The sequence below is a fragment of the Symphodus melops genome (genome assembly GCF_947650265.1).
Source record: "Symphodus melops genome assembly, chromosome: 4".
Lineage (NCBI taxonomy): Eukaryota > Metazoa > Chordata > Actinopteri > Labriformes > Labridae > Symphodus > Symphodus melops.
The window spans coordinates 24,659,872-24,672,382 of NC_136694.1; the positions used below are offsets into that span (position 1 = coordinate 24,659,872).

General features: G+C 39.7%; 1 protein-coding gene across 2 annotated transcripts in view; it reads left to right on the forward strand.

Moving 5' to 3' along the window:
• The window catches only part of asic1b (acid-sensing (proton-gated) ion channel 1b), a 161,277-nt gene that overhangs the window by 132,590 nt on the left and 16,176 nt on the right, over positions 1–12,511 (forward strand). For both annotated transcript variants that reach the window (XM_079341160.1, XM_079341159.1), the window contains 2 exons: positions 7,328–7,478; positions 11,467–11,594. In XM_079341160.1, coding sequence (XP_079197286.1) covers positions 7,328–7,478; positions 11,467–11,594 — 279 coding nt within the window. The remainder of the gene's footprint in view (positions 1–7,327; positions 7,479–11,466; positions 11,595–12,511) is intronic.

A 12,511-nucleotide genomic window follows, 5' to 3' on the forward strand; every position in this document is an offset into this window, starting at 1 on the left:
TGCAGCCCCATTAATTGCACTCCATCATCTCCTGGAGAACAATGTCAAAGCCTGCGTTCTCTTTCCTTCTCCCTCACCTCATTACACAAATTAGTTTTCAGTTAGGTAGATTTTCTTCTGGTGTTTGGAACACAATTTTTATGATGAGAGATCAGTCTCATAGACGTTTTCAGCAAGCATGACTGAGGGGTTGTTTTACATTTGGAGGGAAGTGTTTTAATTTGAAACTGATTGCATTAGTGGCAGCCTTCGGTCTCTGCGTCGTCGAACCGTGTCCAAAAGTAATGCAACAAACGGAAGCTTTTATTTCTTCACACATTTAAACCCCAGTGCATGTGGAACCACAAAACAAGTTATCACAGTCAAACACATTTCCTCCAACCAATTTCTTAAGGAACGTTTCATGTTGTGTACACAGTCTTTTTCAAGAGTGACCAAGCAAAAGCAACCTATTTCACAGATACACATAATGCCAAAGTCTGCTTTTTGGGGATATGTGCCTAGCATTGATAATCGATGATGCTCTGCTTGGCCTCGGGGCAGGCGAGACGAGCCGTCGACAAAAGTTAGACCAATAGAATCAGTCACACTTGGGAAGTGATGTGTGGAGGAGGAAGAGGATGTGCACATATAAGGGTTTCCAGGATGTATTGACTTTAGTGCAAGAAGTCCCCACGTGTTGCTGGGCCTCTCTCGAAACTCTATAAAATTGGTCCACTGGCCTCTTAAATCCTTCCCTCCCTCCATGCAGCTGCTCCATCCTTCTTTATCTGAGCCTGAACAACACACACACACACACACACACACACACACACACACACACACACATACACACACAGAGTTCTCATCAGGCAGGCCTCTCTTCACTCAGGCATCGATTTTTTTTTTGTTACAAAATCCATCCGAGAGCACGCAGTCAGCCCCTGTCCCTCCTGTGCAGCCCTATTGACTGACAGCTTTCCACTCAGGTTTCTTAAGTCTTGCTGGGAAGTCTAAGTGAGGGTTAATTTCCCGTCTGGATCACAGTAATCAGTGCTTTTTTGTGGACATATAGATGAAGTGTTAGGAGAAAAATCCGCTCTAAACCTTTTAAGCCCAATTTAAAAAAAACAACATCAGTGTTTGTGTCACCCGGATATGTATAGCCACAATAAAATGTATGAGGTTGTTAAGTTTCCAACATATAAAACAGTTACCATCAAATCTTTCCAAATGTACAAAGTTTTCTAATGCTTCTAATAATTGATGCTCTGGCCATTTGGGAGCAGCACTACAAGTTGTAAAAACAACATTAACATATTATTACCTTGTAAAGATGCCACTTTCACATTTATTGCAAACAGCTGCCTTTTTTTTCCTACCAGACAAAGGGAAACGTTGGAGATTTTTAAAGTTATGTTTCTGACCACCTGCTGGAAGTAGTTTCCTCGCTCCTGGAAATATGTGTTGCTCATAGTTTATAAAATGCAGTGAGCTGCTCCCTTAGTACATCTGTTATTGGGTGGTGTTGTGTACGTCCACTCAAATTCTTCATGTAAAACAGCCACCTACTTAGTTTTGAAAGTGAAGTAAAAATGTCAATGTTGCAGTAGAAACCAAAAGAATGAATGAATTATCCAGAAATGTGAGCTGAGAGTTTGTTTTTGTTTTTTTTCTCATTTAGATCAATGCACCTCAAAGACAAAAATCATAGACTACATTTTAGTCGATGCAGCCTGAGTGACAACAGTAATGACAGGTTGAGAGCTGGAGTTTAATCGGTCTGCATAACTCCTGACAAACCATCACAGCTTGCCCACCTGTCAATCATCTCCACTCCGTGCCTAACTATGGATAATTCGTATTGCTCATCAAAAATCAAACGGATGCGTTGTTAGAAATTCACCATCCTTCCAGTGTTTGCCCACCAATACAGTTTTTTGGTTTGGACGCGCCTTCCTGGGCTCTTGGAGTCAGCCTAAAGCGAAATCTTGAAGAACTGCAGGATTTAGCACTCCTTCACTGGCTTCAGCGGAGGATGGCCCTTGGCAAAAATACATCCATTCAATTTGATCAAGCAGGTGTAGCATCATTATTCCAAAACAGCGAACAACATTACACCTTTTAGTGAACAGATGTGACTCCTTTGATTCTATCGGACTGAAAAAATCTTTCTCTCTTCTTTCATTTAACTCACACCTGCTCTGACAACTTAGAAGAATCTTTTTTGGAAGAATGCAGTGAAACAGGTGGCCAGAAAAATCTCCAACAGCATGATATATACTCTGATAAATATTTCAGTTGAAAAAGTTTTTCCCCTCACATTTTGTGTCTGTTGGGAGATTTTGGAGGTTTTCACAGACCTTTTCAACACTTTGCTTTGCTCAACTTTTAATGACCATGAACAACTCTTGGACTCTTCCATGTTGGCCTCAGAATAAAAGTTTAATGTTTTATATCAAACCTTGACAACAGCAGTTGCCAAAACATTTTAGATTATTTTGAGGATGTTCGCCTGTGAATAATCACTAGTGCTAAAAAAAAAAAAAAAATACATTGCTAAAACATTACTTCCAGAAGAGCAACATTTTGTGACTGATGTGATTTTTTAAGCCACCTGAACTTATTGTTCAAATATCTGGAAATGTTATTTATTTATGGAGATCTCACCGCAATATGGTCCACATGTTTCGAAACTAGTGCTCTGAGGAGTTTGAATTCTTTATTTGTAGGGGCTGTTTAGGCCACGCCCCCTACATGCACTGTGCACTCTGGACCACACTATAAGCCCAGAGCACAAGACTATTGAAGCCACACATTTTAGCCTGTCTACTACATAAAGGGAATAATGTTTTGATGACATTATGGGGTAATACATTTTAAAAATGTCATGTGAATCTGTAGAAACTTTTTTTAAAATGTATTATTTTGCATGGATGTCTGCTTAAGACAAAAGAAAATGTAATGTACACATTTATGCTTGGATATGATACAGTTTGATCAAATTACCCTCAATTTCCAGTTAATTCCCATAAATTCCCATGCATGGAAAGTTTCCAATTTAGACTATTTCCAAAATTCCCAAGCTTAACTTCCCATGGAAATTTTCTGGAAATTTACCAGAAACTTTCCATCCCTTTGTGTTTGTTTTTAGCATTCAGAATTATTAACCTTGAGGCAAGATTACAATACCATTTTTCATTACCCTGGCAACACTCACTCCCCTACAGATCAAGTATCATGACAGATACCGAGTTAGCAGAGCGGATACATCAGAAAAGTCAATCACCATGAACTGATTGCATCAAAAGAAAAGAAAGCAAAAATATCAAAAATGTATATTTTCAGCTGACTTGATTCCGTGCCGAGTAAAACCCAGGCCGTCTATTACAGCGTGTGTTTATGTACCTGTCACAACATATCACACCTTTATGCTCAGATCTGATGCAACGGAGCGGGGGAGGGGGGGAAAGCGGTTCCTTGGCAACTTTAGGGAACAGCTTGTGCATCCCTGTCACTTTGTCTTGTGAAGGATAGCTGAGAGCCATCTCAACAGTGTCGGGCTGTCTTTCTGTGAATTATTAATCGAAGGGAGCGGAGATGACATTTTTACACCTCGCAAGAACTGAAGAGGGTGATGTCTCTTTCTGTGTTTTCCCTCTTAAGTGGTGTTGACTTAAATATTTAATATCTGCAACACATTAAGAAAATGAAGTCATGTTTTTTATGTAATAGGGAGGGCTTAGTGTGGAGCTGTTTAAGAGCAATATCTCTTTAGAAGGGGGCACAAAATGAATGCTTAGTATGCTCAATGCAAAGACAAAGGATTTGTTGATTCATTGATAAGAGTTTCTGTTCTCCTCTTACATGATGCATAACTCTGAATGGAACCGATGTATTTCGGGAAATGTCCCTCTGCACAAACACTGCAATCAACATTGAATAAGACAGACAGGCTGCTCTGTAGACAGGCGTGAAGAAGAACCATGTTGAGACTCAGCACAAAAATCTCAAAGCCACACAGCACAATGAAGATCCTGACTCCCCAAGGTCAGCAGCAGCAGCACCCACTGCTGCTGCTGCTCTTCACTCACCACAGCCAGAACAATCTCCTGGTTACCACAGCAACTCTGACTACAGGCCTGCTGTAGTAAATTACCACATTATCAACCAATACACAGATAGAGAGCAGGGCTGGCTGCACAAATAAGCGCAGAATAATGTGCACACTCTCACGCACAATCGTCCATGGAAGCACGCTCGTTCATTTTCTAATCGAGTTGTCAGTGTGTGAATTTGTCTTTCATACAGAAACGAATGATCGCTCTTATCACTGTGTTCTTGATTTTAATCTGCCGACCAAGTGTTTTCTTTTTTCTGAGTTTTCAGCCCTTTCTTCTTCTAAAAAAATTTTTTTCAAAGAAATTACAAACAAAGTGGATTTTTTATTCAGCTTTTTTTGTCTGCTGCTTAAGCTCATGTCATGGGAGAAATGTGTTGTTTTAAAAGTCTCTATCTTTAAGGAAATAAATGTATCTTCTTTGCATGTGACGCCATGATATACTCAGATTTCCCTGCCTAATGTTCCAGAGAGTTATGATTACAAAAGACCTGATTACGGAGAGAAGCGACCCCCAGGACTAAGATGGATTTCATAGGAAATGTTATTGATGTTGATGACGCATCCCCGCTCTAGATTCACAGCACATATGCAGGGCGTTTTCAGGCACAGCTTTTGACTCAGTTTTGCCACCTGCACACTCAAAAGGTCGGATCTCGTATTGTGTCAGAATATCAGAAGGTTATTTATTACATATTCACCACTTTGTGTCTTAAAAGCTCCCACTATACAACATCATCCTGGCAGGCCATTCATCGTGATTCATGCCACATTCTTTCCCACACACTTCACTGCCCAGGATTCATATTAGCGTTGATTTTTTTTGTCCCTTTTTCAGACTTTGCTGGACTTTTTTTTTTTTTTCACTTCTGTGCAAAGTGGAGTTTGTGACATTTTCCTGATTTGTCATCAAGCGCTAATGTCTGACTCATACGTCACCTATTGAATCAACGCCTTCTTATGTGTTCGCAAGGTCGTCTGAATACAGGAATAAGCTTAAACGTTCTCTGACATTCTCATCAGGAAAGACCCTTTTGTACGACCTCTCTCTATTTGTTCTAGTGATTTGTACAGCTTTCCTAGAATGAAGCCTTATCTCCAGTTTTTCCGTGTGAACAGAACACAGACAAAAAGGAGCACATAAAGAAGGAGACATATTTCAGTTATTACCTTTTTCTTCCTATTGTCATTTCTTCTTCATGTACAGCTCCTCCTCTTCCTTTGTCCATTTCCTCCTATGAACGTCAAAACGTTGAAGGTTAATAATAAGTTAATGTCGAGCGAGGATGCTTTGAGTCACGGCACACGATCATGTTTTTTGAAGAGAAAAAAAGAAGGAGAAGGTTTTATTTTGGATCCTGGCCATGGCTTTCTATTTCCTAATGTCTATGATTAAATTATATATCCATTAGTTCACTGGCAATCACTTCTTTGCCCACAGGTCTCTGCTTCCTGCTTGTGACTCTGCGGCTGATGCTGCTATAAGTGATAAAGACTTGCACAAACAGAGACAGCACAAACTCCAGGAATGTAATCTGAGTGCCTGTAGAGTTTGGATTTGACTGGAGTGAAGCGTATTCATTGAACTCTGAGTTCCATCTGCAGAGTTGTGTCAGAACTGAGGAGATGAAAGTGGAACTGGAGCGTGTTGAGCTCCCTTGATCTGTCCTTCTTCTCTTCCTGAAGCTTTCAATCCAAATTTGAGGGAAGACGAGTAATCTCTTTTGATTCAGGCTGAATTAATTTTAAACCAAGATGTAAAAACGTGTTTCAGCGTCTTGAAATGGAGTCGTCAACTTTGTCCTTTTGATTGAATTGAACTGATTATTAGGTATCAGGTATGTGTTTGGCTTTCTATATTTATATACTAGCTGTGTTATCTTAAAATAATCAGCATATTAACCCCGCCCCCATGTGGGTGACACTCCTACAACGAGGTGCTTATTCTAAACTGTGAGTCTGCCTAAGTCCAAGCCACCCAAGCCCTCCAGAGAGGGGCCTGGGCATTCAAAGCTACAGACACTGAAATGAGCCTTGTTAGAGCCTGAAATGTAAAAACTACCCAAAATATAATAGCTGGTCGATAATGTAACAAAATGTTGAGTCCCAAAGGTTGTAACTTTTTGCCCAAAATGTAAAAAGTTGTTACATTATTAAGAGAAAAATATTGTTCCTGCCCTATTATGTATAACCCCAAAACTCCTCCCAGGATCTGAGAGGAGTTTTAACTTTAGCTTCACAGACTTGTTTTCAGACTTATTTCAACTGGATGAAAAGGAGAATAATATGCCACCTTTAAATCAAGGGCGATGTTGGGTCCTTTTGTTATACACATCAGTATAGATTTCTTTATAAAAATAGTAATTAGCAGGCGTTTGCTGGCCATTAAAAAAGAGTATGTATGTAATGAATGTATTCGCTGGCTTTACTTTGAACTCCAAAGCTACATTCACTTTTTTTAGAAAGTATTTCTTTAGCTGTTTTATAAAAACACATTTCTCCACAAACATAACTGGAATTCTACACTAATTGCCAACAGCGTTTTTTGCGTACCTTTCTTTCAAGTGACTTATTGGTTTTTCACTGAACTGTAACAGTTTAAACAGTCCGTATGTGGAGAGGAAAAAAAAAAGAATAATTGAGTAGCTCTCTGCAGGATTGTTGTCAGCAGTCATTGTTGTTGTTTGTGACATTTCTCAGGCACGGCGTGGTCTTCTCTGAAATACAAGTCATGTCAAGTTCACTCAAGCTCTCACTGTATCATGCAGCACTAAGAGGGCTGATGGGGGGCTCAGTTTGTCAGCAGCATCTCAACAAAATAGACTCTGAAGTCTGAGGAGGAAAGCATCATAAGAACTGGGTACTGAAGGTGCTTTTCACATCACCCACTGCACAGTAATGGTTTGGTCTCCACCTCAAAATCATTCAGTGGGTACAGCTTGAAACTGAAATTTAATCATTTTACCACCGGGGAGGGGAAAGCCTATAGCAGTATTTCTTATACCCAATATACAGAGGCTTTAGTCCTTACTGCAGCGGCCATTGGTTTGAATCCGACCATGTCCCTTTTCTGCACGCCGTCTCTTTTGCTTTCTTCTCCCAACATTTCCTGCCTATCAGGCAAAAATGGCCCCAAAAAAACGTTTAAAAAAAGAGGAATGGGATGCAGATCTGATTTGTTGTTGTGACCATGATCAGCCAACACTTTTATCTCTGTGTGTATTCCAGATATTCACACGCTACGGGAAGTGCTACACGTTTAATTCTGGCCAAGATGGGCGACCCCTTCTGGTGACGATGAAAGGCGGGATGGGGAACGGCCTGGAGCTGATGTTGGACATCCAGCAGGATGAATACCTGCCTGTATGGGGAGAGACTGGTAAGTTTCCTGTTGGATACATCACATAAAAACTTCCAACTCCCATTTCTTAAGACCTCAGCTAAAACCCTGTAGGTTGGTATTTCTGTTTGCATTTAAGCGGGGACTTGAAGAAATTGGAAATAGATTTCATTATATCAACAAAAAACCAAAGTAGCTTGTTTATTTTCAGTGCTTTAAGAAATCCCAGAGGGGAAAATATCGTTTAGAATCCTCTCTAATCCCTCAGATAGATTCTGGACTCAGCTGCAGGTGCTTTTCATCCATGCACATGAGCACACTTAAGTCCACATGGGTTAGAAATGGATTTATCCAAATCTGATTTCTGCTGAGGAATGCACGTGATTCTATTAAATTCTTTAAAACTGCTAAACCTCTTCTGTATGCTTTCATAAATTATGAGTGATGATCCTGAAAAATGCCCCCTCTGATCATATGAAATGCACACAGATCCACCAGATAGTATCGATTAAACTGTATTAAGACAGATGGCTATTGATCTGGAAAATGTGATTTCATTTGAGTATAATTGCATCACTTGTCAAACAGGCTTCTCGTCCACATGATTCAGAAGAGAGCAGGACCATTTGCCGGATATAAAATCAATTAATGCCACGGGATCTTTCCTTCTGAGCCCGACCCTTCATCAACACAGTGGAGTCCTCTCCGTGTGTTTCACAGAGAGACCCTGCTACTTAATTTTAATGCAGCGACATATGCTGCAGTGTGTTTTTATCAATATTTCATGTGCACGAAAAAATGAATGTAAAGAGGCAGTTTGGTGTGGTCACAGAAACACAGTGATAGTAATTAAACATGAAGCAGAAAGCTGTTATGTGACTAAGATATTTAAATATGAATCAGCATCTTCTTCAGGCTGAAATGTTTTATTTATAATGATGCGTTACGCATTTTATGTAAGATAATTTCATGATTTAATACTTTCCGAGAGAGGGGGTTTGGTGGAAACGTAACGGTGACATCTTGTTAAATACTACGATGTTCGTGTTTTATGTTTCTTTACTGTACATTCTTGATAATCACTTTGCATTCTGAGCTTACCTTCTGTATTTGTAGACTGCAGGTGTGTCAGTATATTTTGAAAGCAATGCTAAACAGCTGTGAAAAAAACAACAACGTACTATTGTGTTAAATTCTGGAGACATATCAACAGCCCATTCCCCTGAATCCCTCATATAATACCCTCATTGTTTACACAAAAGCTGGAGCTTTTGTCTCAGAGAACAGTGCAGATTGCACATTAATTAGTCCTATATTAACAGCATTTAGCAGCAGTCTGCTTAATCTGGTTAAATGTCGTGCATTGCATAATGTGCCAGTTCAAACACCTGCCGCCTGGTTTTTCAAACCGTGCATGCGGTCACATTGTTTGCGTTGGATCTGTCTGCAAGAACAAGAAGATTGGTGTTTATCAAACATTTCCATGTACAAATGAACACAAAGACCGACTCAGAATATCACAAGATTATTCAACCCCTGCATTTACAGGCTTAATAATCATAACTTCATAGGCACCTGTAAAAACAGACGTTTACAAAGTGGTTTGACGGACAAAGCAAAGGCAGGAACTCAGGACAAAAATACATGAAACATCAGCTGTAAGGCCACACAAAAAGATTTCTACAAAAAAAGAAAATATCAATAAACAGTGTTTATAAGTGCATGCAAGTAAATAGAACATAAACAGACAAGTCTCATACGGTATTTAAGGAATACAATTAATGAAAAATCGCTCATGACAATACTATAAAAGTAAAGACGTCAGAGGTTATAAAACAGAAATGAGGATAAAAAGGGGTGAAATCAAAGAAAGCTGTTCGATATATAAAAGCAACACGTGCAGCAGCTCCCTTTATAATGCCATGTGTTCTTCTTCTCATATTGTGCTTGAAGACTCTTTATAGATGTCATCACCAGAAAATGCAGTGATCAGAGAGCGCCGTGATGTGAAGAACAAAAAGATCTTACACCTGCTATATTACCCTGAACACTGTTTTCTCCGTTCACGTGTTGCATCAGTGTACCTGAGATCCCCACTGCTCCAGATGAAAATTACATCAAAGTGTTTCATTTCACAGTTTAACAAGTTCATTAAAAAAAACATAACCAGGACTGGTTACAAATTAAGATCTCAGAAGAGATGTTGGTCTGGGTATTGCATGATGTATTACCTATTGATTTGCTATAAAATGTTCAATTTGCTGTTAGTTTGACTATTAATGTCGTCCAATGCTAATACACAGAATCTGTGGGTGTTCCACGAAGCAACTGGTGCTTAGTGATGCAGCGCTCGAGAAACAAGTTGAAATGGCGGAATCAAAGGAAAACATTTTCAGTGAAAGAAGTGATGACCTTCAAAAAGAAGTCTTCGGGAACTTGTCTGTATTTTCATGATTAGAACCGTGTACACCTGAGGGTTTCACTGTGGAAACATATTCTTAGGTACAAAAAGGAATTGACGTGTCTGTCTCCAAATGAAGAAATTAGAACATGATTGCTTTAGGCATGAAAAGGTCACTGCCTTATAGGACGACAATCAAGGCAAGTGGCACACTACATATATGGAGTATCACTTTCAGTTTAACAGGCAGTTCAGTGTTTCCACCTGACCTGTATGTGTTTGGACTGTGGGAGGAAACAAACACCCAGACAGACATTCAGAGAAACCGATTACTTTCATAGCAAGTGTGATGTCACATTGAGTATGTAGTACTACGTTGTGTATGGGAGAACAGCCAACATGTTTAGGCATGATAGGGCAGCTCACTTATCATACTCAAGTGGTATTCAAGCCGACTCAGAGCAGACATACATGATTGTGTACGTCCTTTGAAACAGAGAGGATGTAAATAAGAATGGGAAGTGTGGCCACATTTTGGTTGAAACCAGATTTTAGCCCTCATATCAGTGTTTTCGTGTTCATACAGGTGAAAGAGATTGATGACTTGACTTCTGCTTTTGCAATCAGAAGTTTGGGCACTTCTCATGTCTGTCTGCGACTCTGAGCCTTAAACAATTTGACTTGGCAGCACAGGAAAACAGTTTCAAATCCCGTCTCAGAAGAGCGATGTGTAACAGTTAAAGTCTGTTGCTCTTTGTCGCAGCTCTCATGCTGAAATCCAGCCGCATCCCTGAGCTCTTTAATGGGAAACAGAGAGAAAGCCTGGCACTTAGAAGACGATGCCAAGTGACAAGCAGGAAGAAAGGCGGCGGGAAACAGACATCCTAGTTTATCTCCGAGCCAGAGCTTAGAGGATCTAAATCTCTTGAATCTCGCCTGCCATCACCATGATAAGCAGCTCCAGCTCGCTGCTAATGTGAGAGAAATATGTTTGCGCCACTATAGGTCAGAGGCGCCATGTCATTGTGATGTCCCTCCTCCCCTCATCCTCAGCATCAAAGAAGCCAATCTGCTTCATTTAAAATCTATACAGCAGAGTGCTGTAGCGCAGGAAACTGTCAGCAGTATTGATTTTCCTTTTATCCTCAACATCATTTATTTATTAATTTATCCTTTCACTTTCTTTTTCCCCTGAAGTAAATACAGCTCCTGTGGGGGACTTATTGTCACACACCTCGCTACTTAGGAGGTCCATCTTCTTTATCCTTTCACTCCTGATTCCAGCTTTTGTTACCTCCCATAAGTCCACCGGGTGACTATCAACCCGGGGAATCCAAAGGTGAAACTAATGAATAAGCAGTTGCTCCGCTGGAAGGCTGTTTTTAATATAAGACTCAGAGTGACAAGTACTTGATCATTTCTCATGTTTATTTATTTATTTATTTTTTGCTTCAAGATTAGCATCCGGTATGTTTTTCCCTCTCCGACTGGAACATTTTCCTCAGCCGCAAAGCTTATTCTCTATTTGATTAGTTACAACTGCTGCCGACTGGATCCAGTTAGGCTGGTGTGTGCATACAAATCAGCGTCCCTGTTGTAAATGTCCTAACCTCTTTTCGTCAACAGACGAGACATCGTTTGAAGCGGGGATCAAAGTTCAGATCCACACCCAGGATGAGCCGCCGTTCATTGATCAGCTGGGCTTTGGAGTGGCGCCGGGGTTTCAGACCTTCGTCTCCTGTCAGGAACAGCGGGTATGGCTTGAAAATGATGACAGTAATGAAACAGAAACATACATTGCTGCTCATTTCGTCAGGGAGAATGTTTTAGTTAATATTGGCTTCGAAATCTAATTTTCAGAAAGAATAGTCGAATAGAATAAATAGTCGTGCTTCAATTACTTTTCATCTTCACAAAATTTCTGGTTTTCTAGTCTTCAAATTGAGGTTTATAAAGATAATGCGGCTCACACAAATAGTATGATTTTGCTTTCTGATGTGTCATTGTTTTAGCTAATTTCTAATGTAAACTATCTAGTTTTCATATGCTTGAATTCATGTTCAATCTTTTGTTTCCATTGATGTTTGTCTGAATTTCTCTATAAACCAGTTCAGAACGGGAAATCAGCAACAATGGGGATATGTGACTTCATTCAGCTAAGTTTACTTTGAATGAGTAACCATCTTCAGAAAAATTTAAAGACTTTTGACCAATATTTAGATTTTCAAAATAATGCTATAGGTGAAAAAACAAGTTGCTTGTAGTGATTAACCTTCAGAGAACTGCACTCGGCTCAGCTATTTGGATCTTCTATTTTATTTACTTTTTTAATTATCATTATCATTTTATTTATCTGCTATATTAATTGTTTCAAGTTAAAAAAAAAAAAAACACACATTTTTAACCCTCTTTATGCCACCTGCTCAACTTTCATATAGCAGAGCAGAACTTTTCTACAAGTTTGTATTTCTCTCTGCTGTTGGTGGAGACTAAAAACAGCAGACTTCTGGTTTGCAAACTCAACAACACAAACACTTTGAAAATCCATATCCAGTTTGAACAAACCCATGCAGGGGCTTAGCCAATCAGTGTTGTGTTGTGGGAACACTGGGAGTGTTTCAGGGCAGATACTATCAGTTATCCTGCATGGTCCAGTAGACACAGTCTGGGT